At 44.4% G+C, this 27,884-nt stretch overlaps 1 protein-coding gene across 2 annotated transcripts in view; it reads left to right on the top strand.

Annotated features, from left to right (window-relative positions):
- Positions 1-2,132: 2,132 nt before the first annotated feature.
- Positions 2,133-27,884, top strand: part of cep126 (centrosomal protein 126) — a 43,838-nt gene continuing 18,086 nt past the window's right edge. For both annotated transcript variants that reach the window (XM_045704164.2, XM_045704166.2), the window contains exons 1-6: positions 2,133-2,521; positions 3,114-3,233; positions 9,114-9,259; positions 10,918-11,017; positions 11,448-11,871; positions 13,944-16,311. In XM_045704164.2, coding sequence (XP_045560120.2) covers positions 2,490-2,521; positions 3,114-3,233; positions 9,114-9,259; positions 10,918-11,017; positions 11,448-11,871; positions 13,944-16,311 — 3,190 coding nt within the window. In that variant the 5' untranslated portion in view covers positions 2,133-2,489. The remainder of the gene's footprint in view (positions 2,522-3,113; positions 3,234-9,113; positions 9,260-10,917; positions 11,018-11,447; positions 11,872-13,943; positions 16,312-27,884) is intronic.

The raw sequence follows: 27,884 nt of genomic DNA, 5'->3' as shown, positions 1-27,884 counted from the left end.
TTTTGCTGAGTTTACATGATTCACTATCTGTTATTTCTGAGTTTCGATGTCTTCACTATTATTCTAACATGTAAAAAATAGTCAAAATAAAGAAAAACCCTTGAATGAGTAGGTTTTGTCCAAACGTTTGACTGGTTCTGTACACATGAAAAAATCAAGCAGATCTTAATTTATTTCCACAATTGACAAATAATAAATAATGACAAATAAATAATAATGTAGGCATTTCCTCAGAAGGATTGTATAACCAGGACTGGCAGCACAAAATCTACATTTTTGTCAAGCAATTATTATTTTGGCAAACAATTATTCCTATTCATCCTATATTGTACTTAACACCATAGCAACAGCTGTGGGATGCATACATGCACTCTCCCCACCCTCCCCCACAAACACATCTACCCCTCTCTCCCCTTCCACCCCTGGACCAACCTACACACACACACACACACACACACACACACACACACACACACACACACTCCCTCACTCAAGCACAGTTTCATCAGGGTGCCCCCACATCGACCTCTGTATTGTAGTTTCATCAGGGTGCCCCCCACATCAACCTCTGTATCATAGTTTCATCAGGGTGCCCCCCACATCGACCTCTGTATTGTAGTTTCATCAGGGTGCCCCCCACATCGACCTCTGTATCATAGTTTCATCAGGGTGCCCCCCACATCGACCTCTGTATTGTAGTTTCATCAGGGTGCCCCCCACATCGACCTCTGTATCATAGTTTCATCAGGGTGCCCCCACATCGACCTCTGTATTGTAGTTTCATCAGGGTGCCCCCCACATCGACCTCTGTATTGTAGTTTCATCAGGGTGCCCCCCACATCGACCTCTGTATTGTAGTTTCATCAGGGTGCCCCCCACATCGACCTCTGTATTGTAGTTTCATCAGGGTGCCCCCACATCGACCTCTGTATAATAGTTTCATCAGGGTGCCCCCACATCGACCTCTGTATAATAGTTTCATCAGGGTGCCCCCACATCAACCTCTGTATTGTAGTTTCATCAGGGTGCCCCCACATCGACCTCTGTATAATAGTTTCATCAGGGTGCCCCCACATCGACCTCTGTATTGTAGTTTCATCAGGGTGCCCCCCACATCGACCTCTGTATCATAGTTTCATCAGGGTCGGGGATTAGGGCCTGGTCCCCGGTGAGCAATATGTCCTGTAAAGCCGAGTCATTGGACAATAATTCTTCATCAAAAATGAAGGTCAGTGATCTCTGTTCTGATGTCCAGAAGCTCTTTTCGGTCATAGGAAACATTATGTACAAAAACAGTTACAGGTGCAATATGTAGAAATCACTCCTCTATTTCCTGGTTGTTAAAATTCTTATAGTTTGTGACAAAACAGAAAATAGTGTAGAGAATCATTGTACCATCTAAACCGCTGTGAAATATATTTTCAATAACCCACAATATATTATCTTTAACCCCTTAGAGTTGCTTGAAGCTGGTTTACAAAACTGAAAGTAAAAGACACAAAAGATTAATTTAAGAACGAGAAGCAAAAAAATAGCACACACAGAACAGATCTACAGCTTCTTAGACTTGCTTTCAATGAAAATGACAAATCTACGTCTCATATTTCTATGTGAATTTGGTCGTGTCGCCCAAAAAGTGACATATTGCAGCTTTAAGATCAGAGCAAAAAAACACACAAAGTAGAATGATTGGTCAGGAGCCCATAAAATGGCTGCTATACACACCAGCTCCATTCTAGCTGATTGGATGATGGCAATAAACCCACCCTTAGTATTAGCAAACTGCTTTCAATAGCAATATGCATTTGACTATTATGTACATAAAATCTTTACGTGCCGTACGTGCCGTTTAGTTGATTAGGTCCACAGGCTAGGTTGGATCAAACATTATATGGGTCCAACATAGAATGTATCATGTTCATTGGAATATCAGGTTTAAACTGGACTCTGATATCCAGGTGCACAAGCTGCACAGTAAAAACATTTTTTTTAAAAGGACATTTCACCAGTGTGTCAGTCCATCTTCAACAAGTAACCTGACTACATAGGAACAGTGTTGTAGAGGGGCCACCTGCTGGCCAACTTCCGGTACTGCGCAGAAATCCCAACCTTCCGTTGTCAAGGAAGCGCGTCCTCGGTTGCCAACATGGCGTGGACTGTTGTACACAGACAGCTGTAGAAATTAATTTAGCAAGAAAACGCTAACTTGTTTATTGACTTTCTTAATAAAACTTAGTTGTGGAATACTTTTTGCCCGGTGGGGTAATAATACAAGAGTTTACCATTTCCCGATTTGATTTGATATTGTATGCGACGAAATGAACGGGGAAGAAGTGACCGTAACCTTAGCGTTTCGTTAGCTGGGTCACTGCCCGTTTTATCGAACATTTCTCTCTGTTTTTGTCCGGGGGGTCAAATCCTGAACTTGGTCGAATGAAGACTGTGGGTGGTTTTGGTAAACTTGTCAAGCCTGTCAGTAGTTTCCTAGAATGCAAGCTGTGAAGGACAACTTGTTCTACTCGTATCCTTGCACAACATTGACATTGCTAATATAGCCTAGCTAACGTTAGCTCAGTGGGAAACATAACCTTAGGGAGTGTGTGTTTTGTGTCTATTACCTAGAACAAATCATCTAGCTATATGGCTAGTTTAGGTCCTAATGTTTCTGTTTTTGGACAGACAGACTGGCAGGCAGGCAGACAGACCACCGGAAGAAGAATTATCACAGTGAATTATTGTAATGTTTGTTTATGTGTCAGTTAATCCCATAAAGGATGGGTTGCCAACTAGCGGTTTGACACGAAAATAAAATGTTTTTCTTTGTACTCTATATAAATAGGCCTAATTGGGTTGGAATTAATTCACATGGATCTGACTATAAACATTCTACTTTGACGTGTATTCTGCAACGAGGCCTAGCCAACATAAAACATTGAGTTTAGGCTGAAGCTTGGCACCTGAAACAGGTGCTGCCTGTTGTTGCATGCCAACAAGTAGGGTCGTTTATTGTTGCATATTAAGATAGTAGGCATGTACATTTTTGTTCTTATTGTATGAATTGTACCTATAATGACACAATCAGCATAAACACCTTAACCCGGGCCTGATGTCAGAACCAGCAGGATAGGAGCTGACAGGGTGTTTGAAGATGACCGGCATGTTCTGGTGGAGGAACAGAAGTCATGCAGGGCCCGAGCTCGCTGCTTCTCCCTGGAAACCAACCGACGAAGGAAGTAAGTTTATTTTACCTACGTTCTTCTGCTTAAATCGTAGCCTGGTCCCAGATCTGTTTGTGTTGTCTTGCAAACCACTATACGGTCATTGTCATGTGGCAGGTTACTACCTAACAACCGTAGGTCCGTGTCTCAAAACATAGCCTAACTAAAATGAGTTATATGTACATGTTCTAAAGTGTCCCTCGGTCTGGACCACGTCATGAGCACCCTGCTGCTACTAGTGAATGCTTCCAGTCCATCCATCTGTCCAAGTACAACTCATTTCTGCCCTATTTAGTGCACTACTTTTTTCAAATGTTTGTTTTGTTTTATTTAACCTTAATTTAACAAGGCAAATTCTTATTTACAACGACGCCCTACCGGGGAACAGTGGGTTAAACTGCCTTGTTCAGGGGCAGAACGACAGATTTTTTTTTTACCTTGTCAGCTCTGAGATTCGATCCAGCAACCTTCCGGTTACTGGCCCAACGGTCTAACCACAACCTGCCACCACGTAATTTTCCTACTAGATCGATATAATGGTGTAAATGTTGTTTTTGCGGGGTCACGTCAGGGTTCCATTTGGGACACATCCGCTGTGACTGTAATGCTAACTAGAGAAGGACACATCCGCTGTGACTGTAAAGCTAACTAGAGAAGGACACATCCGCTGTGACTGTAAAGCTAACTAGAGAAGGACACATCCGCTGTGACTGTAAAGCTAACTAGAGAAGGACACATCCGCTGTGACTGTAAAGCTAGCTAGAGGACACATCCGCTGTGACTGTAAAGCTAGCTAGAGAAGGACACATCCGCTGTGACTGTAAAGCTAACTAGAGAAGGTTATTTAACAATGTGCTGTCGTCGTCAGCAGGATTGTATCCTGTTATCTTGAATTAGACCTCCTGGTAATGAACCAACTGCAGGCCAGGGCTGGTCTGACCAGACTACTGGAGTGGTGACCTTGTCAGGTCTGACTAGACTACTGGAGTGGTGACCTTGTCAGGTCTGACTAGACTACTGGAGTGGTGACCCTGTCAGGTCTGACCAGACTACTGGAGTGGTGACCCTGTCAGGTCTGACCAGACTACTGGAGTGGTGACCCTGTCAGGTCTGACTAGACTACTGGAGTGGTGACCCTGTCAGGTCTGACTAGACTACTGGAGTGGTGACCCTGTCAGGTCTGACTAGACTACTGGAGTGGTGACCCTGTCAGGTCTGACTAGACTACTGGAGTGGTGACCCTGTCAGGTCTGACTAGACTACTGGAGTGGTGACCCTGTCAGGTCTGACCAGACTCCTGGAGTGGTGACCCTGTCAGGTCTGACTAGACTCCTGGAGTGGTGACCCTGTCAGGTCTGACCAGACTCCTGGAGTGGTGACCCTGTCGGGTCTGACCAGACTCCTGGAGTGGTGACCCTGTCGGGTCTGACTAGACTCCTGGAGTGGTGACCCTGTCGGGTCTGACTAGACTCCTGGAGTGGTGACCCTGTCGGGTCTGACTAGACTCCTGGAGTGGTGACCCTGTCGGGTCTGACTAGACTCCTGGAGTGGTGACCCTGTCGGGTCTGACTAGACTCCTGGAGTGGTGACCCTGTCGGGTCTGACTAGACTCCTGGAGTGGTGACCCTGTCGGGTCTGACTAGACTCCTGGAGTGGTGACCCTGTCGGGTCTGACTAGACTCCTGGAGTGGTGACCCTGTCGGGTCTGACTAGACTCCTGGAGTGGTGACCCTGTCGGGTCTGACTAGACTCCTGGAGTGGTGACCCTGTCGGGTCTGACTAGACTCCTGGAGTGGTGACCCTGTCGGGTCTGACTAGACTCCTGGAGTGGTGACCCTGTCGGGTCTGACCAGACTACTGGAGTGGTGACCCTGTCGGGTCTGACCAGACTACTGGAGTGGTGACCCTGTCGGGTCTGACCAGACTACTGGAGTGGTGACCCTGTCAGGTCTGACCAGACTACTGGAGTGGTGACCCTGTCAGGTCTGACTAGACTCCTGGAGTGGTGACCCTGTCAGGTCTGACTAGACTACTGGAGTGGTGACCCTGTCAGGTCTGACTAGACTCCTGGAGTGGTGACCCTGTCGGGTCTGACCAGACTACTGGAGTGGTGACCCTGTCAGGTCTGACCAGACTACTGGAGTGGTGACCCTGTCAGGTCTGACCAGACTACTGGAGTGGTGACCCTGTCAGGTCTGACTAGACTCCTGGAGTGGTGACCCTGTCAGGTCTGACTAGACTACTGGAGTGGTGACCCTGTCAGGTCTGACTAGACTCCTGGAGTGGTGACCCTGTCAGGTCTGACCAGACTCCTGGAGTGGTGACCCTGTCAGGTCTGACTAGACTACTGGAGTGGTGACCCTGTCAGGTCTGACTAGACTACTGGAGTGGTGACCCTGTCAGGTCTGACTAGACTACTGGAGTGGTGACCCTGTCAGGTCTGACTAGACTACTGGAGTGGTGACCCTGTCAGGTCTGACTAGACTACTGGAGTGGTGACCCTGTCAGGTCTGACTAGACTACTGGAGTGGTGACCCTCTCAGGTCTCATGCCGTCCAATCCTTGATTTATACCCTCGTAGGATAAATGTGCAGAGCTCCAGAAACCACTGACAGGACTGAAGGAGGATTAAGTCAGCGTTAGGGTTTCTAAGGACAACACTACCTAATGAGGTGTGTGTGTGTGTGTGTGTGTGTGTGTGTGTGTGTGTGTGTGTGTGTGTGTGTGTGTGTGTGTGTGTGTGTTTAATGAACAGTAGCCCACCTCTTTTAATTGTTTACTTCTATGGAAGGAGCATTAACAGGCTAGCCAAGAGAAGTCTCCCTCGGAGACATCATCATCATCATTGTTTTGTAAGCCGTAAACCAAGATGTCTTGTGTGGCTCAGTCAGGTAGAGCATGGCGCTTGCATCGGCCAAAGGTTGTGGGTTCAATTCTCACTCGGGCCACCCACACATACTGTATGTATCCACACATGACTGTCAGTCGCTTTAGATAAAAGTGTCTGGTAAATGGCAGATATTTTATAATATTGTGAGTTATTGTTCATAAAAGCCTGATATGTTATTTTCCCCTCTCTAAACCAACCAGTGGTTCCTTCAACTATTTAATGACTGCTGAGAATGCACCTCAAGGAATGGACTCAGTTTCCTGTGGGGCTTACATTTATTTCTTATTTTTAAAGATCACTACAATCAATCTTGATGGATCTGGGACCAGGTTAAAACCTATTAGAAAATGCTAGTCAGAGGAGTTGGCTAAATAGATCTGGGACCAGTCTGTAATGTATTCTCTGTGTTTTCCATGCAGGGTTCTGGAGGAGAGGAGTTGGTTAAACAGATCTGGGACCAGTCTGTAATGTATTCTCTGTGTTTTTCATGCAGGGTTCTGGAGGAGAGGAGTTGGTTAAACAGATCTGGGACCAGTCTGTAATGTATTCTCTGTGTTTTTCATACAGGGTTCTGGAGGAGAGGAGATGGTTAAACAGATCTGGGACCAGTCTGTAATGTATTCTCTTGTGTTTTCCATGCAGGGTTCTGGAGGAGAGGAGATGGTTAAACAGATCTGGGACCAGTCTGTAATGTATTCTCTTGTGTTTTCCATGCAGGGTTCTGGAGGAGAGGAGATGGTTAAACAGATCTGGGACCAGTCTGTAATGTATTCTCTTGTGTTTTCCATGCAGGGTTCTGGAGGAGAGGAGATGGTTAAACAGATCTGGGACCAGTCTGTAATGTATTCTCTTGTGTTTTCCATGCAGGGTTCTGGAGGAGAGGAGATGGTTAAACAGATCTGGGACCAGTCTGTAATGTATTCTCTTGTGTTTTCCATGCAGGGTTCTGGAGGAGAGGAGATGGTTAAACAGATCTGGGACCAGTCTGTAATGTATTCTCTTGTGTTTTCCATGCAGGGTTCTGGAGGAGAGGAGATGGTTAAACAGATCTGGGACCAGTCTGTAATGTATTCTCTTGTGTTTTCCATGCAGGGTTCTGGAGGAGAGGAGATGGTTAAACAGATCTGGGACCAGTCTGTAATGTATTCTCTTGTGTTTTCCATGCAGGGTTCTGGAGGAGAGGAGATGGTTAAACAGATCTGGGACCAGTCTGTAATGTATTCTCTTGTGTTTTCCATGGTTCTGGAGGAGAGGAGATGGTTAAACAGATCTGGGACCAGTCTGTAATGTATTCTCTTGTGTTTTCCAGGGTTCTGGAGGAGAGGAGATGGTTAAACAGATCTGGGACCAGTCTGTAATGTATTCTCTTGTGTTTTCCAGGGTTCTGGAGGAGAGGAGTTGGTTAAACAGATCTGGGACCAGTCTGTAATGTATTCTCTTGTGTTTTCCATGCAGGGTTCTGGAGGAGAGGAGATGGTTAAACAGATCTGGGACCAGTCTGTAATGTATTCTCTTGTGTTTTCCATGCAGGGTTCTGGAGGAGAGGAGATGGTTAAACAGATCTGGGACCAGTCTGTAATGTATTCTCTTGTGTTTTCCATGCAGGGTTCTGGAGGAGAGGAGATGGTTAAACAGATCTGGGACCAGTCTGTAATGTATTCTCTTGTGTTTTCCATGCAGGGTTCTGGAGGAGAGGAGATGGTTAAACAGATCTGGGACCAGTCTGTAATGTATTCTCTTGTGTTTTCCATGCAGGGTTCTGGAGGAGAGGAGATGGTTAAACAGATCTGGGACCAGTCTGTAATGTATTCTCTTGTGTTTTCCATGGTTCTGGAGGAGAGGAGATGGTTAAACAGATCTGGGACCAGTCTGTAATGTATTCTCTTGTGTTTTCCAGGGTTCTGGAGGAGAGGAGATGGTTAAACAGATCTGGGACCAGTCTGTAATGTATTCTCTTGTGTTTTCCAGGGTTCTGGAGGAGAGGAGTTGGTTAAACAGATCTGGGACCAGTCTGTAATGTATTCTCTTGTGTTTTCCATGCAGGGTTCTGGAGGAGAGGAGATGGTTAAACAGATCTGGGACCAGTCTGTAATGTATTCTCTTGTGTTTTCCATGCAGGGTTCTGGAGGAGAGGAGATGGTTAAACAGATCTGGGACCAGTCTGTAATGTATTCTCTTGTGTTTTCCATGCAGGGTTCTGGAGGAGAGGAGATGGTTAAACAGATCTGGGACCAGTCTGTAATGTATTCTCTTGTGTTTTCCATGCAGGGTTCTGGAGGAGAGGAGATGGTTAAACAGATCTGGGACCAGTCTGTAATGTATTCTCTTGTGTTTTCCATGCAGGGTTCTGGAGGAGAGGAGATGGTTAAACAGATCTGGGACCAGTCTGTAATGTATTCTCTTGTGTTTTCCATGCAGGGTTCTGGAGGAGAGGAGATGGTTAAACAGATCTGGGACCAGTCTGTAATGTATTCTCTTGTGTTTTCCATGCAGGGTTCTGGAGGAGAGGAGATGGTTAAACAGATCTGGGACCAGTCTGTAATGTATTCTCTTGTGTTTTCCAGGGTTCTGGAGGAGAGGAGATGGTTAAACAGATCTGGGACCAGTCTGTAATGTATTCTCTGTGTTTTCCATGCAGGGTTCTGGAGGAGAGGAGATGGTTAAACAGATCTGGGACCAGTCTGTAATGTATTCTCTTGTGTTTTTCATGCAGGGTTCTGGAGGAGAGGAGATGGTTAAACAGATCTGGGACCAGTCTGTAATGTATTCTCTTGTGTTTTTCATGCAGGGTTCTGGAGGAGAGGAGATGGTTAAACAGATCTGGGACCAGTCTGTAATGTATTCTCTTGTGTTTTCCAGGGTTCTGGAGGAGAGGAGATGGTTAAACAGATCTGGGACCAGTCTGTAATGTATTCTCTTGTGTTTTCCATGCAGGGTTCTGGAGGAGAGGAGATGGTTAAACAGATCTGGGACCAGTCTGTAATGTATTCTCTTGTGTTTTCCAGGGTTCTGGAGGAGAGCAAGAAGCTCTGGGACGTCCAGGAACAGAGGCTGAGAGAAAACATCCTACAACAACGTAAACAGACAGTCCAGGATGCTACTGAACGCTTCCAGAGGGCACATCTTCCCCCGTCACAGAGACGCCGACAATGTCAGTCGCACAACCTCAAAGCTGCGTTTCACACACAGAAAAACACAATTACTGGTCTCCACTTTTTACTCTTTGCGGTTTTTAACTGTAATGCGTTCTTGAGAAAACAACATCTGAATAGAATCACACGCTACAGTGCGTTGGGAAAATATTCAGACCCCTTTGACTTTTTACACATTTTAAGTTGCAGCCTTATTCTAAAATGGATTAAAACATTTTTTTTTTTACCTCATCAATACCACATAATGACAAAGCGAAAACAGGTTTTTAGAAATGTTTACTAATTTATAAAAATAATTTAAAAAATACCTTAGTTACAGAAGTATTCAGACCCTTCGCTTTGAGACTGGAAATTGAGCTCAGGTGCATCCTGTTTCCATTGCTCATCATCCATGTTTCTACAACTTGATTGGAGTTCACCTGCGGTAAATTCTATTGATTGAACATGATTTGGAAAGGCACACACCTGTCTATATAAGGTCCCACCGTTGACAGTGCCAGTCAGAGCAACAACCAAGCCATGAGGTCGAAGGAATTGTCCGTAGAGCTCCGAGGCAGGATTGTGTCGAGGCACAGATCTGGGGAAGGGTACCAAAACAAGTTTGGAACCACCAAGACTCTTCCTAGAGCTGGCCGCCTGGCCAAACTGAGCAATCAGGGGGAGAAGGGCCTTGGTCAGGGAGGTGACCAAGAACCTGATGGTCACTGACAGAGCTCTAGAGTTCCTCTGTGGAGATGTGAGAACTTTCCAGAAGGACAACCATCTCTGCAGCACTCCACCAATCAGGCCTTCATGGTAGAGTCCCACAGAAGCCACTCCTCAGTAAAAGGCACATGACAGCCTGCTTGGAGTTTGCCAAAAGGCACCTAAAAGACTCTCAGACCATGAGAAACAAGATTCTCTGGTCTGATGAAACCAAGATTGAACTCTTTGGCCTGAATGCCAAGTGTCACGTCTGGAGGAAACCAGGCACCATCCCTACGGTGAAGCATGGTGGTGGCAGCATCATGTTGTGGGGTTGTTTTTCAGAGGCAGGGACTGGGAGACTAGTCTGGATCGAGGGAAAGATGAACATAGCAAAGTACAGAAAGATTCTTGATGAGAACTTGCTCAGGACCTCACTGGGATGAAGGTTCACCTTCCAACAGAACAATGACCCTAAGCACATAGACAAGACAACGCAGGATTGGCTTCGGGACAAGTCTCTGAATGTCCTTGAGTGGCCCAGCCAGAGCCCAGACTCTAACCCGATTGAACATCTCTGGAGAGACCTGAAAATAGCTTGAGAGGATCTGCAGAGAAGAATAGGAGAAACTCCCCAAATACAGGTGTGCCAAGCTTGTAGCGTCATACCCAAGAAGACTCGAGGCTGTTATCACTGCCAAAGGTGCTTCAACAAAGTACTGAGTAAAGGGTCTGAATACTTATGTAAATGTGATATTTGCAAACATTTCGAAAAAGCTGTTTTTGCTTCATCATTATGGTGTATTGTGTGTAGATTGCTTAGGATTTATTTTTTATTTTTTTATCCATTTTAGAATAAGTCTGCAACGTAACAAAATGTGGGAAAAAGTCAAGGTGTCTGAATACTTTCCGACGGCACTGTAATTATACCAACAAGTTACATTAACAGACATTTATCTTGGTTGTATTGCAGCTTTCAGGAAGAGCACCTTTAATATCGAGGAGGCACTTAATCACATACAAGGCACCTTGACCTTAAGTTCCTATACCGGACAATCTTCCAGCCCCAACAGGTCAGAATGTCTGTTATAATAGTACTTGTAAACTATGTGTACTAGTAAGAAATGAATATTCCAACATATATATATATATATATATATGTATAACCATTACCCTATGAACACAAATAAACTATTATAATGACTTTATAAACATTTAATAATGGCTTATTTTTTTTTAACGTTATGTCACCATCTGCATATTTCTCCAGTCTTTTCATTCATGTAATTTTCTAGCCTGAGTCCCAGTCTGTTTGTGCTATCATACCACAGACTCTTTGTCACTCGTTGTCATGTTTGCCATTTGGAGCTGGCAAGAGCACAAACTGATCTGGGATCAGGTTAGCAACCCTATAGTTTACTGGCATTTATAATGAACGTTATTATACCAACTACATATCACCATCAGCATGTTTCTCTGGTCAATCCTCCGGTTTAAACACAGGAGCTGCACTTCATCCCCTAAACCTCCCCCGACACCCAGCCCGTCGCTCCACCAGGGGGCCCTGTCTGACCTGGAGGCCTACAGCAAACTGATGCAGGACAGAACCTTCAGCAGCTTCAAGAACAGGCTACTATTCCTCAGCCAGCTGCAGGACACACAGCTGAGGGACAGGGACGATCTGCAGGACACACAGCTGAGGGACAGGGACGATCTGCAGGACACACAGCTGAGGGACAGGGACGATCTGCAGGACACACAGCTGAGGGACAGGGACGATCTGCAGGACACACAGCCGAGGGACAGGGACGATCTGCAGGACACACAGCTGAGGGACAGGGACGATCTGCAGGACACACAGCCGAGGGAGAGGGACGATCTGCAGGACACACAGCTGAGGGACAAGGAGAACTGTAGCAGTCCACAGGTATGCATTGTGGGTCAACTATCTCTATTAAATCATGCCAACAACCCGTATTGTTTTCTGAAGCTTACAGTTCATATCTCTATTACATTTATAGCCTATATTAATGAGTTGTTTCATTTCAAAAATCCTTGTTGAATTAAACTCTGGCAAAGCTAACCGGTCACGTCTCTTCTCTGTTGCTGTGGAGGTAAAAAGTAAACAGGTCCCTGTAGTGTAATGTTAGCCTTGTTGCTGCTACTGCCTGGACCTGCATCAACAGACAGAGGCCCCTCTGCACACCAACACACAGGAATGTTACCGATGTCTGTGCGTGGGCCCAGGGGCACTAGATACTTCAGATACACTACGTGACCAAAAGTATGTGGACACCTGATCGTCGAACGTCTCCTTCCGAAATCACAGGCATTAATATCCTCTCTTCTGGGAAGACTTTCCACTAGATGTTGGTACATTGCTGCTATAACAGCCTCCACTCTTCTGGGAAGACTTTCCACTAGATGTTGGTACATTGCTGCTATAACAGCCTCCACTCTTCTGGGAAGACTTTCCACTAGATGTTGGAACATTGCTGCGGGGGACTTGTTTCCATTCAGCCACGAGAGTATTAGTGAGGTCGGACACTGATGTTGGGCGATTAGGCCCTGGCTCACAGTCCGTTCCAATTCATCAATGTTCAAAGGTGTTCGATGGGGTTGAGGTCAGGGCTCTGTGCAGGCCAGTCCAGTTCTTCCACACCAATCTCCGCAAACCATTTCTGTATGGACCTCGCTTTGTGCATGATGACATCGTCATGCTGAAACAGGAAAGGGCCTTCCCCAAACTGTTGCTACAAAGTTGGAAGCACAGAATCATTTAGAATGTCATTGTATGCTGTAGCGTTAAGATTTCCCTTCACTGGAACTAAGGGGCCCAAACCATGAAAAACACCCCCAGACCATTATTCCTTCTCCACCAAACTTTACAGTTACCACTATGCATTGGGGCAGGTAGCGTTCTCCTGGCATCCGCCAAACCCAGATTCGTCCGTAGGACTGCCGGATGGTGAAGTGTGATTCATCACTCCAGAGAACACGTTTCCACTGCTCCAGAGTCCAATGACGGCGAGCTTTACACCACTCCAGCCGACGCTTGGCATTGAGCATGGTGATCTTAGGCTTGTGTGCGGCTGCTCATCCATGGAAATCCATTTCATGAAGCTCCCGACGAACAGTTCTTGTGCTGAAGTTGTTTCCAGAGGCAGTTTGGAACTCGGGGACAGATGATTTTTACGTGCTTCAGCACTCGGCGGTCCCGCACTTTGAGCTTGTGTGGCCTACCACTTTCCGGCTGAGCCGTTGTTGCTCCTAGACATTTCCACTTCACAATAACAGCACTTACAGTTGACCGGAGCAGCTCTAGTAGGGCAGACATTTGACGAACCGACTTGTTGTAAAGGTGACATCCTATGACGGTGCCACGTTGAAAGTCACTGAGCTCTTCATTAAGGCCATTCTGCTGCCAGTGTTTGTCTATGGAGATTGCATGGCCGTGTGCTCGATTTTTATACACCTGTCAGCAACGGGTGTGGCTGAAATAGCCAAATCCACTAATTTGAAGGGGTGTCCACATACTTTTGTGTATATATAGTGTAGCGATGCACATTTGTTAAGGATATCCTACCATCATGACATTCATCACTTGTTGAATTAATGCATCTCTTCTGTTGTTGAATTAATGCATCTCTTCTGTTGTTGAATTAATGCATCTCTTCTGTTGTTGAATTAATGCATCTCTTCTGTTGTTGAATTAATGCATCTCTTCTGTTGTTGAATTAATGCATCTCTTCTGTTGTTGAATTAATGCATCTCTTCTGTTGTTGAATTAATGCATCTCTTCTGTTGTTGAATTAATGCATCTCTTCTGTTGTTGAATTAATGCATCTCAGAGGAACACATTGAAAATAAGTGTTTTTATGCTTTCATGGGTAATCCTCTGGGGTTCTTGGTACTTTTTAAAATAGCTTTTATCTGTATGAATTGTTTTACCCAAATATCAATGAATCAACCAACAAAACTATCTCTTCTGTATTACAGCATCATAATGTGACCCGAGTCACTGAGTCAGAGAGCTTGTCCAGTCTGGATAGCTTGGAGATGGAGGATATCTTAAAGCACAACAACACAATACAGAGAGTCCACAGCTCTTGGTTAGATCACCAGAAAAACCCCAATGGTCCATCCTCCGACTTGTCTTTTTGTCCACCAACAAAGAGTTTCCTAAGTGGTAACCTCCAACAGGTCAAAGGTGACGCTAGCCCTCAGCTCCCCAGATCAAAGCAGACAGAGGAGTCTGTCGAAGATTGTAACAGCAGAATGCACCAGCTCTCGCAGGCCACTGGGTGGCAGAGTTGTACAGACCAATCATCATCACAGAGTAACACTGTGTCCCAGTCCCCGTTCCTCAGTGTCAGTCACCCCAACCTGCTAACTCTGAGTGGGATTATAGATACATCCTCAATACGTTTAGATAACGGTGACCAACACTCTCAGGAAAGGGAAAGTCATCCGAGTGGGGACCACAGAGTCTCAGGGGTCGTAGCGTTCTCTAAGGTTTCTACCCCAGACATAACGCTGCTAGAGTGCACCTCTCGTCTGACCCCAGAGGGAAAGTTAGAATTTAGGCAGCAGGTGAGAAACCAGGAGGACAAGTATTCCAAACAACCGTCGGCTACACAGGTCCTTCTGCCTGGGAAAACTTGCAGCCACAAAGACTTTCTGTGTGAAGCCCCTTCCTCAAACCTTGATCATATCCTCAGTTATAACACTAAAAGTAGCTCAGGGGCCCGAGAAGACACCGCCATCATTCAGCCAACAAAAAGCACACAACATCAGTCACACAGGAGCAAACCCAGTGTTGAAGATGCCATGATCAACCTCAACAAAGGGTCCAACTCTGAGCCCAAAGCGGGGTCCAACTCTGAGCCCAAAGCGAGGTCCAACTCTGAGCCCAAAGCGGGGTCCAACTCTGAGCCCAAAGCGGGGTCCAACTCTGAGCCCAAAGCAGGGTCCAACACTGAGCCCAAAGCAGGGTCCAACACTGAGCCCAAAGCCGGGAGGTCTAAGAACACAGACCCTCTCAGTCAGACGTTGGGTCATTGTAATATCAGGTCTGACTTCCCTAAAGGCCTGAAGAGCCTGCAGGTGGAAATAACACCAACACACCACCCAGATACACCTCCATCTCTTACACCTGTAGCTGCTGTCAGCACAGCCACAGATCATCATAGAGGCACTGAAGTCCGACGTATGAAGGGAATTCTTAAAAAGCAATCCAAATACGGAGTGTCGGGAGGAAACGCTTGTTCTAGTATGTATAACACCAGGCATTTAATATTCACAAAACAATTCACCATGTCCATCAGAGATAGTGTGGAACTGACCAGAAGGAAAGGCAAGGATGCAGAGGGCAACAAGACGGTCAAAAAGAAGATACGCTGGTTTGACGAGGTAAATCTGGAGGAAGAGGAAGAGACGCGACGGAGTCCTATAACAAACAACAAGTGTGTTTCTGAGTATCCACTACCTCCACATAAACACTCAGCATCATCAGACCACCAACAGGGTCAGGGCCAGACGGTGACCACCAACACCCCTCTGTCCTCCACCGGCTATCACTTTACCAAGCAGGCCTGGGCAGATGTCAGGGTCCAGGAGAGAGGCCAGGAGGCCAAGGAGACAAGAGTGGAAGCCAGGGAGGTCAAGGTCCAGAGGGGGAGCAGCGGGAGGACCGGGTGCCCCAGAGTCCCCAGGAGAGTGAGGTCTGCCAGGGCAGGGATGGATCCTGTTTCGTCCCGCTCCAGAAAAGGTACAGTCGTCAGACCCCAGTCTGCTACAGAGGCCAGCAGCCACGTGGCCCGGGTGACCCACGGGAAGGTCATGGTGCCTCGTCCCCCGCCCCGCACTGAAACCATGGAGCCTAACACACACACAAGAGAGACGGATGCTGTAGTATCATACACCACCAAGACTCCTTACAACATGGATCACTTTAATGACACCACCAAGACTCCTTACAACATGGATCACTTTAATGACACCACCAAGACTCCTTACAACATGGATCACTTTAATGACACCACCAAGACTCCTTACAACATGGATCAGTCTAACTCTGCTGCTACTGAAGCAGGGATTCCTGTAGATGAGGCTTTGTGTAATAATAACACCCTGGACAGCTTCGCCCCGCCCCAGACCCGATCACATGTCATTAGGGCAGATAGCGGTGTTATTTCCAACCCATCCAAGGCCACCCCTATGTCAGGCCAGCAGAACACCCAGGGAGAGGCTGCCAGATGGGGGCTGCTGTACCATGAGAAAGGCCTCTGTCTGGACCGTACTCCCACAGACGAGGAGATCTCCCAGCTCTGGCATGGAGTCCGTAGTGCCTTAGCCACCAAGGACGGTAATGTACTGTACTGTAGATTGATCAGACTGTCTGGTCCTCACATCTCTAATACATGTGTTGTTGTCACCAGTTGCGAAGGATGTGTTGTAGAAATTACCACCAGGGACAGCTGAAGTCAATATTAAATGAATCATTCTTTATTATCAGCAAGCTGGAGAGGTTCCAACAAACTTAACGCTCCATAGTACACGTCGGTCGGGAGCTCTGCCGGGGCAGTCCCGTTAGTTCTCTTATATACTGCTTACACAGACAAGTTATATTTGCATGATTTAGCAACCTCTTACATCTAGACGTTCCGCTAGCGGAACACCGCTCCAATATCCAATGATAGGGCGTGGCGCGAAATACAAACTCCTCGAAAATCCGAAAACTTCAATTTTTCAAACATATGACTATTTTACACCATTTTAAAGACCAGACTCTCCTTTATCTAACCACACTGTCCGATTTCAAAAAGGCTTTACAACGAAAGCAAACATTAGATTATGTCAGGAGAGTACCCAGCCAGAAATAATCAGACACCCATTTTTCAAGCTAGCATATAATGTCACAAAAACCGAAACCACAGCTAAATGCAGCACTAACCTTTGATGATCTTCATCAGATGACACTCCTAGGACATTATGTTATACAATACATGCATGTTTTGTTCAATCAAGTTCATATTTATATCAAAAACCAGCTTTTTACATTAGCATGTGACGTTCAGAACTAGCATTCCCATCGAACACTTCCGGTGAATTTACTAAATTACTCACGATAAACGTTCACAAAAAACATAACAATTATTTTAAGAATTATAGATACAGAACTCCTTTATGCAATCGCGGTGTCCGATTTTAAAATAGCTTTTCGGTGAAAGCACATTTTGCAATATTCTGAGTACATAGCCCGGCCATCACAGGCTAGCTATTTTGACACCCACCAAGTTTGGTACTCACCAAACTCAGATTTACTATAAGAAAAATTGGATTACCTTTGCTGTTCTTCGTCAGAATGCACTCCCAGGACTTCTACTTCAACAACAAATGTTGGTTTGGTTCCAAATAATCCATAGTTATATCCAAATAGCGGCGTTTTGTTCATGCGTTCAAGACACTATCCGAAGGGTAACGAAGGGTGACGCGCCGGCGCGTATCGTGACAAAAAATTCAAAATATTCCATTACCGTACTTCGAAGCATGTCAAACGCTGTTTAAAATAAATTTTTATGCGATTTTTTTTTTTTTTTTGCGTAAAATAGCGATAATATTCCGACCGGGAGTCGTTGTTTTCGTTCAAAGACTGAAAATGTAAAATGGACTCTTCACGTGCACGCGCGCACCCGTCTCATTGTTCTCAGATCGACCACTATCCAAATGCGCTACTGTTTTTCAGCCAGGGACTGCAGAGTCATCATTCAACGTTCTGGCGCCTTCTGAGAGCCTATGGGAGCCTTAGAAATTGTCACGTTACAGCAGAGATCCTCTGTTTTCAATAAAGAGGGTATAGAAGGCCAAGAAATGGTCAGAGAGGGCACTTCCTGTTTGGAATCTTTTCAGGTTTTGGCCTGCCATATGAGTTCTGTTATACTCACAGACACCATTCAAACAGTTTTAGAAACTTTAGGGTGTTTTCTATCCAAATCAGACAATTATATGCATATTCTAGTTTCTGGGCAGGAGTAATAAACAGATTAAATCGGGTATGTTTTTTATCCGGCCGTGAAAATACTGCCCCCTATCCATAACAGGTTAATCATTATTCATAATTAATAATTCATTAACGTTTGGTTCATGCATGTGACAGCCCAATACCTCACAAGGCTTCTTCTCTCCAAGCTGAGACCTTGTTACTGAGACACACCTTTCGGTTCTCAAAACAATGTTCTGGGCGTCCTGCCAAATTGCTTCTACTGATAGTGAGGATTCCTCCCACGCATGATCAATCAGCATGAACCCAGTGGACTTGGTTATTAGAAAAGCACAAACATTAAATGTTCCTTCACAGACATTAATGTGCATGTCAGTCAAATTAGATCAACTTTATCACATTTATCTTGTTGTGTAGTTTGAGCTTTCAAGTTTTACGGCATAGTTAGTAGAGGTCGACCGATTATGATTTTTCAACGATTATTGGGGGACCAAAAAAGGCGATACCGATTAATCGGCCGATTATTATTATGCTTTTTTTTTTTTACTATGTATATATACACACACACACACACACAGCTCTGAAGTGACAACGATACTGAAGAGTCTGCTTAGGAGACAAATACTCTCAACTGTTTGAATAATAAAAATAGAGTTTAAGTTACCTGTGATGAATGCTGAAAACAAAAACTGTAATTTCTATATGCAGGAAATCCTATTTTAATAATGGTCATGGTAAGAATTGACTACCAAAGTGCGAGTCATAATTCCCATGACACCTTCTAGCAAAATCTGAAAAGCGGTTCCTTCATTTATTCCATAGGATATTTTTAGATTAACTTAAAATAAGGTCTGTGTTTGGTTTAGGCTTACACCACCTTGCCAATTTTATAACTGTGTAGATATCTATAAGATATAACTCTGATCAATATAAGCGAAGATACATTTTTTTGTAGAGTGGATTTATGAAAATATGTTGACAAACGTTACCTAGTGAGATTTACACGGTATCAAAACGCCGAGGCGGTTTAAGCACAAAACACAGACCTTATTTGAAGTAGATCAAGACATTCTCTATGGAAGACATGAGCGGTAAAATAATGAAGGAACCCCTTTCAAGTTCAGCCGCAAGTTATTACAGGAATTACGACGCGTCGACTATTTCTCTCTTGACCATATACCTTTGACTATTACGAGCCTGCTGCTGCCTACCACCGCTCAGTCAGACTGCTCTATCAAATATCAAATCATAGACTTAACTATAATATAATAAACCTTAGGTCATTAATATGGTCAAATCCAGAAACTATCATCTCGAAAACATTATTCTTTCAGTGACATACGGAACCGTTCCGTATTTTATCTAACGGGTGGCATCCATAAGTCTAAATATTCCTGTTACATCGCACAACCTACAATGTTATTTCATAGTTCCGTAAAATTCTGGCAAATTAGTTCGCAACGAGCCAGATTCTGTATACCCTGATTCTGCGTGCAACAAACGCAAGAGAACTGACACAATTTCACCTGGTTAATATTGCCTGCTAACATGGATTTCTTTTAGCTAAATATGCAGGTTTAAAAATATATACTTCCGTGTGTTGATTTTAAGAAAGGCATTGATGTTTATGGTTAGGTACAGTCATGCAACGATTGTGCTTTTTTTCGCAAATGTGCTTTTGTTAAATCATCCCCCGTTTGGCGAAGTCGGCTGTCTTTGTTAGGAAGAAATAGTCTTCACAGTTCACAACGAGCCAGGCGGCCCAAACTGCTGCATATACCCTGACTCTGTTTGCAAGAGAAGTGACACATTTTCCCTAGTTAAAAGAAATTCATGTTAGCAGGCAACATTAACTAAATATGCAGGTTTAAAAATATATACTTGTGTATTGATTTTAAGAAAGACATTGATGTTTATGGTTAGGTACACGTCGGAGCAAAGACAGTCCTTTTTCGCGAACGCGCACCACATCGATTATATGCAAAGCAGGACAGGCTAGATAAACTAGTAATATCATCAACCATGTGTAGTTAACTAGTGATTATGATTCATTGTTTTTTTATAAGATAAGTTTAATGCTAGCTAGCAACTTACCTTGGCAACGTAAAGCAGGTGGTTAGAGCGTTGGGCTAGTTAACGTAAGGTTGCATCCCCAAGCTGACATGGTAAAAATCTGTCGTTCTGCCCCTGAACAAGGCAGTTAACCCACCATTGAAAATAAGAATGTGTTCTTTAACTGACTTGCCTAGTTAAATAAAGGTTTAAAAAATAAATAAAACACTGTTTAAAAAATCGGCAAATCGGCGGCCAAAAATACCGATTACCGATTATGAAAACTTGAAATCGGCCCTAATTAATTGGCCATTCCGATTAATCGGTCGACCTCTAATAGTTAGTAGGGATGTGCATCTTTCCTTTCATGAACGATTCGATATGCATCTGGTACGATACATGAACCATAAGTTTTAGTTTGAAACGATTTGGTTTCCTAAGGGTTTATTATGGATCCCCGTTACTTCCTGCCAAGGCAGCAGCTACTCTTCCTGGGGTTTATTATGGATCCCCATTAGTTCCTGCCAAGGCAGCAGCTACTCTTCCTGGGGTTTATTATGGATCCCCATTAGTTCCTGTCAAGGCAGCAGCTACTCTTCCTGGGGTTTATTATGGATCCCCATTAGTTCCTGTCAAGGCAGCAGCTACTCTTCCTGGGGTTTATTATGGATCCCATTAGTTCCTGCCAAGGCAGCAGCTACTCTTCCTGGGGTTTATTATGGATCCCCATTAGTTCCTGCCAAGGCAGCAGCTACTCTTCCTGGGGTTTATTATGGATCCCCATTAGTTCCTGCCGAGGCAACAGCTACTCTTCCTGGGGTTTATTATGGATCCCCATTAGTTCCTGCCGAGGCAGCGGCTAATCTTCCTGGGGTTTATTATGGATCCCCATTAGTTCCTGTCAAGGCAGCAGCTACTCTTCCTGGGGTTTATTATGGATCCCCATTAGTTCCTGCCAAGGCAGCAGCTACTCTTCCTGGGGTTTATTATGGATCTCCATTAGTTCCTGTCAAGGCAGCAGCTACTCTTCCTGGGGTTTATTATGGATCTCCATTAGTTCCTGCCAAGGCAGCAGCTACTCTTCCTGGGGTTTATTATGGATCCCCATTAGTTCCTGTCAAGGCAGCAGCTACTCTTCCTGGGGTTTATTATGGATCCCCATTAGTTCCTGCCAAGGCAGCAGCTACTCTTCCTGGGGTTTATTATGGAACCCCATTAGTTCCTGGCCAAGGCAGCAGCAACTCTTCCTGGGGTTTATTATGGATCCCCATTAGTTCCTGTCAAGGCAGCAGCTACTCTTCCTGGGGTTTATTATGGATCCCCATTAGTTCCTGCCAAGGCAGCAGCTACTCTTCCTGGGGTTTATTATGGATCCCCATTAGTTCCTGTCAAGGCAGCAGCTACTCTTCCTGGGGTTTATTATGGATCCCCATTAGTTCCTGCCAAGGCAGCAGCTACTCTTCCTGGGGTTTATTATGGATCCCCATTAGTTCCTGTCAAGGCAGCAGCTACTCTTCCTGGGGTTTATTATGGATCCCATTAGTTCCTGCCAAGGCAGCAGCTACTCTTCCTGGGGTTTATTATGGATCCCCATTAGTTCCTGCCGAGGCAGCAGCTACTCTTCCTGGGGTTTATTATGGATCCCCATTAGTTCCTGCCGAGGCAACAGCTACTCTTCCTGGGGTTTATTATGGATCCCCATTAGTTCCTGCCGAGGCAGCAGCTACTCTTCCTGGGGTTTATTATGGATCCCCATTAGTTCCTGTCAAGGCAGCAGCTACTCTTCCTGGGGTTTATTATGGATCCCCATTAGTTCCTGCCAAGGCAGCAGCTACTCTTCCTGGGGTTTATTATGGATCTCCATTAGTTCCTGTCAAGGCAGCAGCTACTCTTCCTGGGGTTTATTATGGATCTCCATTAGTTCCTGCCAAGGCAGCAGCTACTCTTCCTGGGGTTTATTATGGATCCCCATTAGTTCCTGCCAAGACAGCAGCTACTCTTCCTGGGGTTTATTATGGATCCCCATTAGTTCCTGCCAAGACAGCAGCTACTCTTCCTGGGGTTTATTATGGATCCCCATTAGTTCCTGTCAAGGCAGCAGCTACTCTTCCTGGGGTTTATTATGGATCCCCATTAGTTCCTGCCAAGGCAGCAGCTACTCTTCCTGGGGTTTATTATGGATCCCCATTAGTTCCTGTCAAGGCAGCAGCTACTCTTCCTGGGGTTTATTATGGATCCCCATTAGTTCCTGTCAAGGCAGCAGCTACTCTTCCTGGGGTTTATTATGGATCCCCATTAGTTTCTGCCAAGGCAGCAGCTACTCTTCCTGGGGGTTTATTATGGATCCCCATTAGTTCCTGCCAAGGCAGCAGCTACTCTTCCTGGGGTTTATTATGGATCCCCATTAGTTCCTGCCAAGTCAGCAGATACTCTTCCTGGGGGTTTATTATGAATCCCCATTAGTTCCTGCCAAGGCAGCAGCTACTCTTCCTGGGGGTTTATTATGGATCCCCATTAGTTCCTGCCAAGTCAGCAGATACTCTTCCTGGGGTTTATTATGGATCCCCATTAGTTCCTGCCAAGGCAGCAGCTACTCTTCCTGGGGTTTATTATGGATCCCCATTAGTTCCTGTCAAGGCAGCAGCTACTCTTCCTGGGGTTTATTATGGATCCCCATTAGTTCCTGTCAAGGCAGCAGATACTCTTCCTGGGGTTTATTATGGATCCCCATTTAGTTCCTGGCAAACCAGCAGCTACTCTTCCTGGGGTTTATTATGGATCCCCATTAGTTCCTGCCAAGGCAGCAGCTACTCTTCCTGGGGTTTATTATGGATCCCCATTAGTTCCTGTCAAGGCAGCAGCTACTCTTCCTGGGGTTTATTATGGATCCCCATTAGTTCCTGTCAAGGCAGCAGCTACTCTTCCTGGGGTTTATTATGGATCCCCATTAGTTCCTGTCAAGGCAGCAGCTACTCTTCCTGGGGTTTATTATGGATCCCCATTAGTTCCTGCTAAACCAGCAGCTACTCTTCCTGGGGTTTATTATGGATCCCCATTAGTTCCTGCCAAGGCAGCAGCTACTCTTCCTGGGGTTTATTATGGATCCCCATTAGTTCCTGCCAAGGCAGCAGCTACTCTTCCTGGGGTTTATTATGGATCCCCATTAGTTCCTGTCAAGGCAGCAGCTACTCTTCCTGGGGTTTATTATGGATCCCCATTAGTTCCTGCCAAGGCAGCAGCTACTCTTCCTGGGGTTTATTATGGATCCCATTAGTTCCTGTCAAGGCAGCAGCTACTCTACCTGGTGTTTATTATGGATCCCCATTAGTTCCTGTCAAGGCAGCAGCTACTCTTCCTGGGGTTTATTATGGATCCCCATTAGTTCCTGCCAAGGCAGCAGCTACTCTTCCTGGGGTTTATTATGGATCCCCATTACTTCCTGCCAAGGCAGCAGCTACTCTTCCTGGGGTTTATTATGGATCCCCATTAGTTCCTGCCAAGGCAGCAGTTACTCTTCCTGGGGTTTATTATGGATCCCCGTTACTTCCTGCCAAGGCAGCAGCTACTCTTCCTGGGGTTTATTATGGATCCCATTAGTTCCTGTCGAGGCAGCAGCTACTCTTCCTGGGGTTTATTATGGATCCCCATTAGTTCCTGCCGAGGCAGCAGCTACTCTTCCTGGGGTTTATTATGGATCCCCATTAGTTCCTGCCGAGGCAGCAGCTACTCTTCCTGGGGTTTATTATGGATCCCCATTAGTTCCTGCCGAGGCAGCAGCTACTCTTCCTGGGGTCCAGCTAAATTAAGGCAGTTTATACAATTTTAAAACATTACAATGCATTCAGGCCCCTATTCTACTACCACATATCTACAAGAGTAGTAAATCCATGTGTACGTATGAGTATGGTGCGTATGTTATCGTGTGTGTGCATGTCAGTGCCTGTGTTTGTGTTGCTTCACATTCCCCATTGTAGCATAAAGTGTATTTTTGTATCTGTTTTTTAAATCAAATTTTACCGTTTGCATAAATGTCTTGATGTGGAATAGAGTTCCATGTAGTCATGGCTCTATGTAGTACTGTGCGCCTCCCATAGTCTGTTCTGGACTTGGGGACTGTGAAGAGACCTCTGGTGGCATGTCTTGTGGGGTATGGATGGGTGTTTGAGCTGTGTACCAGTGGTTTAAACAGACCTCTCGTGACATGTCTTGTGGGGTATGCATGGGTGTCCGAGCTGTGTGACAGTAGTTCAAACAGACAGCTCGGTGCATTCAACATGTCAATAGCTCTCATAAATACAAGTAGTCATGAAGTCAATCTCTCCTCCACTTTCAGCCAGGAGAGATTGACATGCATATTATTAATGTTAGCTCTCTGTGTTCATCCAAGGGCCAGCCGTGCTGCCCTGTTCTGAGCCTATTGCAATTTTCCTAAGTCCCTCTTTGTGGCACTTGACCACACGACTGAACAGTAGTCCAGGTGGGACAAAACTAGGGCCTGTAGGACCTGCCTTGTTGATAGTGTTGTTAAGAAGGTAGAAACTAGGGCCTGTAGGACCTGCCTTGTTGATAGTGTTGTTAAGAAGGTAGAAACTAGGGCCTGTAGGACCTGCCTTGTTGATAGTGTTGTTAAGAAGGTAGAAACTAGGGCCTGTAGGACCTGCCTTGTTGATAGTGGTGTTAAGAAGGTAGAAACTAGGGCCTGTAGGACCTGCCTTGTTGATAGTGTTGTTAAGAAGGTAGAAACTAGGGCCTGTAGGACCTGCCTTGTTGATAGTGTTGTTAAGAAGGTAGAAACTAGGGCCTGTAGGACCTGCCTTGTTGATAGTGTTGTTAAGAAGGTAGAAACTAGGGCCTGTAGGACCTGCCTTGTTGATAGTGTTGTTAAGAAGGTAGAAACTAGGGCCTGTAGGACCTGCCTTGTTGATAGTGTTGTTAAGGCGGAGCATCACTTTATTATAGACAGACTCCTCCCCATCTTAGCTGCCTCCACAATCTTTTTTTATCATCAATTTCTCTCAGCCAATCATCAGTCATTTGTGTAAGTGCTGTGCTTGTTGAGTGTCCTTCCCTATAAGCGTGCTGAAAGTCTGTCAATTTGTTTACTGTAAAATAGCATTGTGTCTGGTCAAACATGAATTTTTCCCAGAAGTTTACTAAGGGTTGGTAACAGGCTGATTGGTCGGCTATTTGAGCCAGTGAAGGAGGCTTTACTATTCTTAGCCTCTATGGGCTAAGAATGGTGCACTCCATCAACAGCAGGTGCATTTCAAGAGCGGCAAATTTGAATCCAAATAAATGTCAAAATTCAAATTTTTCAAACATACAACTATTTTACACCCTTTGAAAGATAAACATCTCCTTAATCTAACCACGTTTTACGATTTCAAAAAGGTTTTACGGCGAAAGCATAAATTTAGAGTATGTTAGGACAGTACATTTACAAGAGTTGTGTGTAATGTTTTGTCAATTCAAAGACAGGGTCACCAAAACCATAAAACCAGCTAAAATGATGCACTAACCTTTTACAATCTCCATCAGATGACACTCCTAGGACATTATGTTAGACAATGCATGCATTTTTAGTTCTATCAAGTTCATATTTATATCCAAAAACAGCGTTTTACTATGGCATTGATGTTGAGGAAATCGTTTCCCTCCAATAACCGGCAGTCAAGTCAGCATCACAAATTAAATAATTAAAATTAGAAAACATTGGTAAAATATTATATTGTCATTTAAAGAATTATAGATTTACATCTCTTGAACGCAATCAACTTGCCAGATTTAAAAATAACCTTACTGGGAAATCACACTTTGCAATAATCTGAGCACTGCGCCCAGAAAAATACGCGTTGCGATACAGACTAGACGTCATGTTGGGGAGATCTAAAATCGAAAATACTATGTAAATAATCCATTACCTTTGATTCTCTTCATCAGATGTCACTTCCAGGTATCACAGGTCCATAACGAATGTAGTTTTGTTCAAAAAAGCTCATCATTTATGTCCAAAAATCTCCGTCTTGTTAGCAGATGATCTAAGCCAGCCAGACTTCTCGTCATGAACGAGGGGAAAAAATATATTTACGTTCGTTCAAACATGTCAAACGTTGTATAGCATAAATCATTAGGGCCTTTTTTAACCAGAACATGAATAATATTCAAGGTGGACGAATGCATACTCTTTTATAACGTATTGGAACGAGGGTACCCAACATGAACTCGCGCGCCAGGTGTCTAATGGGCCATCATCGTTCCATGGCTCTTGTTCGGTCAGATCTCCCTCCAGAAGACTCAAAACACTTTGTAAAGGCTGGTGACATCTAGTGGAAGCAATAGGAAGTGCCAAAATATTCCTCAGCCCCTGTGTTTTTCAATGGGTTAGGTTTAAAGGTAATACAACACATCAGGTATCCACTTCCTGTCAGAAAATGTCTCAGGGTTTTGCCTGCCAAATGAGTTCTGTTATACTCACAGACACCATTCAAACAGTTTTAGAAACTTTAGAGTGTTTTCTATCTATATATAATAAGTATATGCATATTTTAGTTACTGGGTAGGATTAGTAACCAGATTAAATCGGGTACATTTTTTTTATCCAGCCGTGCAAATACTGCCCCCTAGCCCTAACAGGTTTAAGTATCAGAATGACTTTAGCTTCCCTCCAAGCCTGAGGGCACACACTCTCTAGTAGGCTTAGACTGAAGATGTGGCAAATAGGATTGGCAATATCGTTCGCTATTATCCTCAGTTATTTTCCATCCAAGTTGTCAGACCCCGGTGGCTTGTCATTGTTGATAGACAACAGTGATTTGTTCACCTCTTCCTCACTCACTTTACAGAATTAAAAATTACAATTCTTGTCTTTCATAATTTGGTTAGATATACTTGGATGTGTAGTGTCTGTGTTTGTTGCTGGCATGTCATGCCTAAGTTTGCTAATCTTGCCAATGAATAAATCATTTAAATAGTTGGCAATATCAGTTGGTTTTGTGATGAGTGAGCCATCTGATTTAATGAATGACAGAGCTGAGTTGCCTTTTTTCCCAAAATTGAATTGAAGGTGCTCCAAAGCTTTTTACTGTCATTCTTTATGTCATTTATCTTTGTTTCATTGTATAGTTTTTTTCTTTTTATTCAGTTTAGTCACATTATTTCTCAATTTGCAGTACTTTTGCCAATTGGTTCTGCAGCCAGTAACTGGAATAAGCAATTTCATAAATGTCTCAAGTGCAGCGGCTGGTTGCTCCTCATTACACACCACAGACCAACAAATATTATTTACATCAACAACATATGAATCGCTACAAAACGTCTTGTATGACCTCTTATACACTATATTAGTTCCAGCTTTTGGAATTTTGGTTTTTCCTAGATATGGATAGTATATTCTGATGGATCTGGACACTGCTTTCAAACACATTTCTGCAGCATTAGTAAAGATGTGTTCAATTCAGATGAGGTATTTTTCAGAATAAAACAAAATCAGTTGAACCATTGATTGGTGAAGTTTGAATTCGTTTTTCCGACCAATGCATGCTTAATTTGGATCGGTTTAGGCTCTGATGCAGTTTAACCATTTGAACCGGGAGCCGATATGTAATGTTCAATCGTTCCATCAGTAGTAGTTAGTTATTTTTATTATATGTAATTTATGACTGATGTCATCCACCTGCTATTGGAAATATATTTTAAACTGCTCTTTTTTTTTTTTAACATGGAAAGTACTGAGGACCCAGTGACCTAAAGCCTCCCCACTGAACTCACTGCACCTTGTGCTGTTGGCTAGTCCAACAGAAACCCTTTGACGGGACAGTACTCTCTTTGTGTGGCTGCCAGTTTGTAACTTTGTTTTGAGATTCTTTAGGTATGAAAACATTTCTTAG

Source organism: Salmo salar, chromosome 20, assembly GCF_965601325.2.
Source record: "Salmo salar chromosome 20, fSalSal1, whole genome shotgun sequence".
Taxonomy (NCBI): Eukaryota; Metazoa; Chordata; class Actinopteri; order Salmoniformes; family Salmonidae; genus Salmo; species Salmo salar.
Note: the sequence above shows the minus strand (reverse complement) of the source record. Positions and strands in the feature narration are given on the sequence as shown.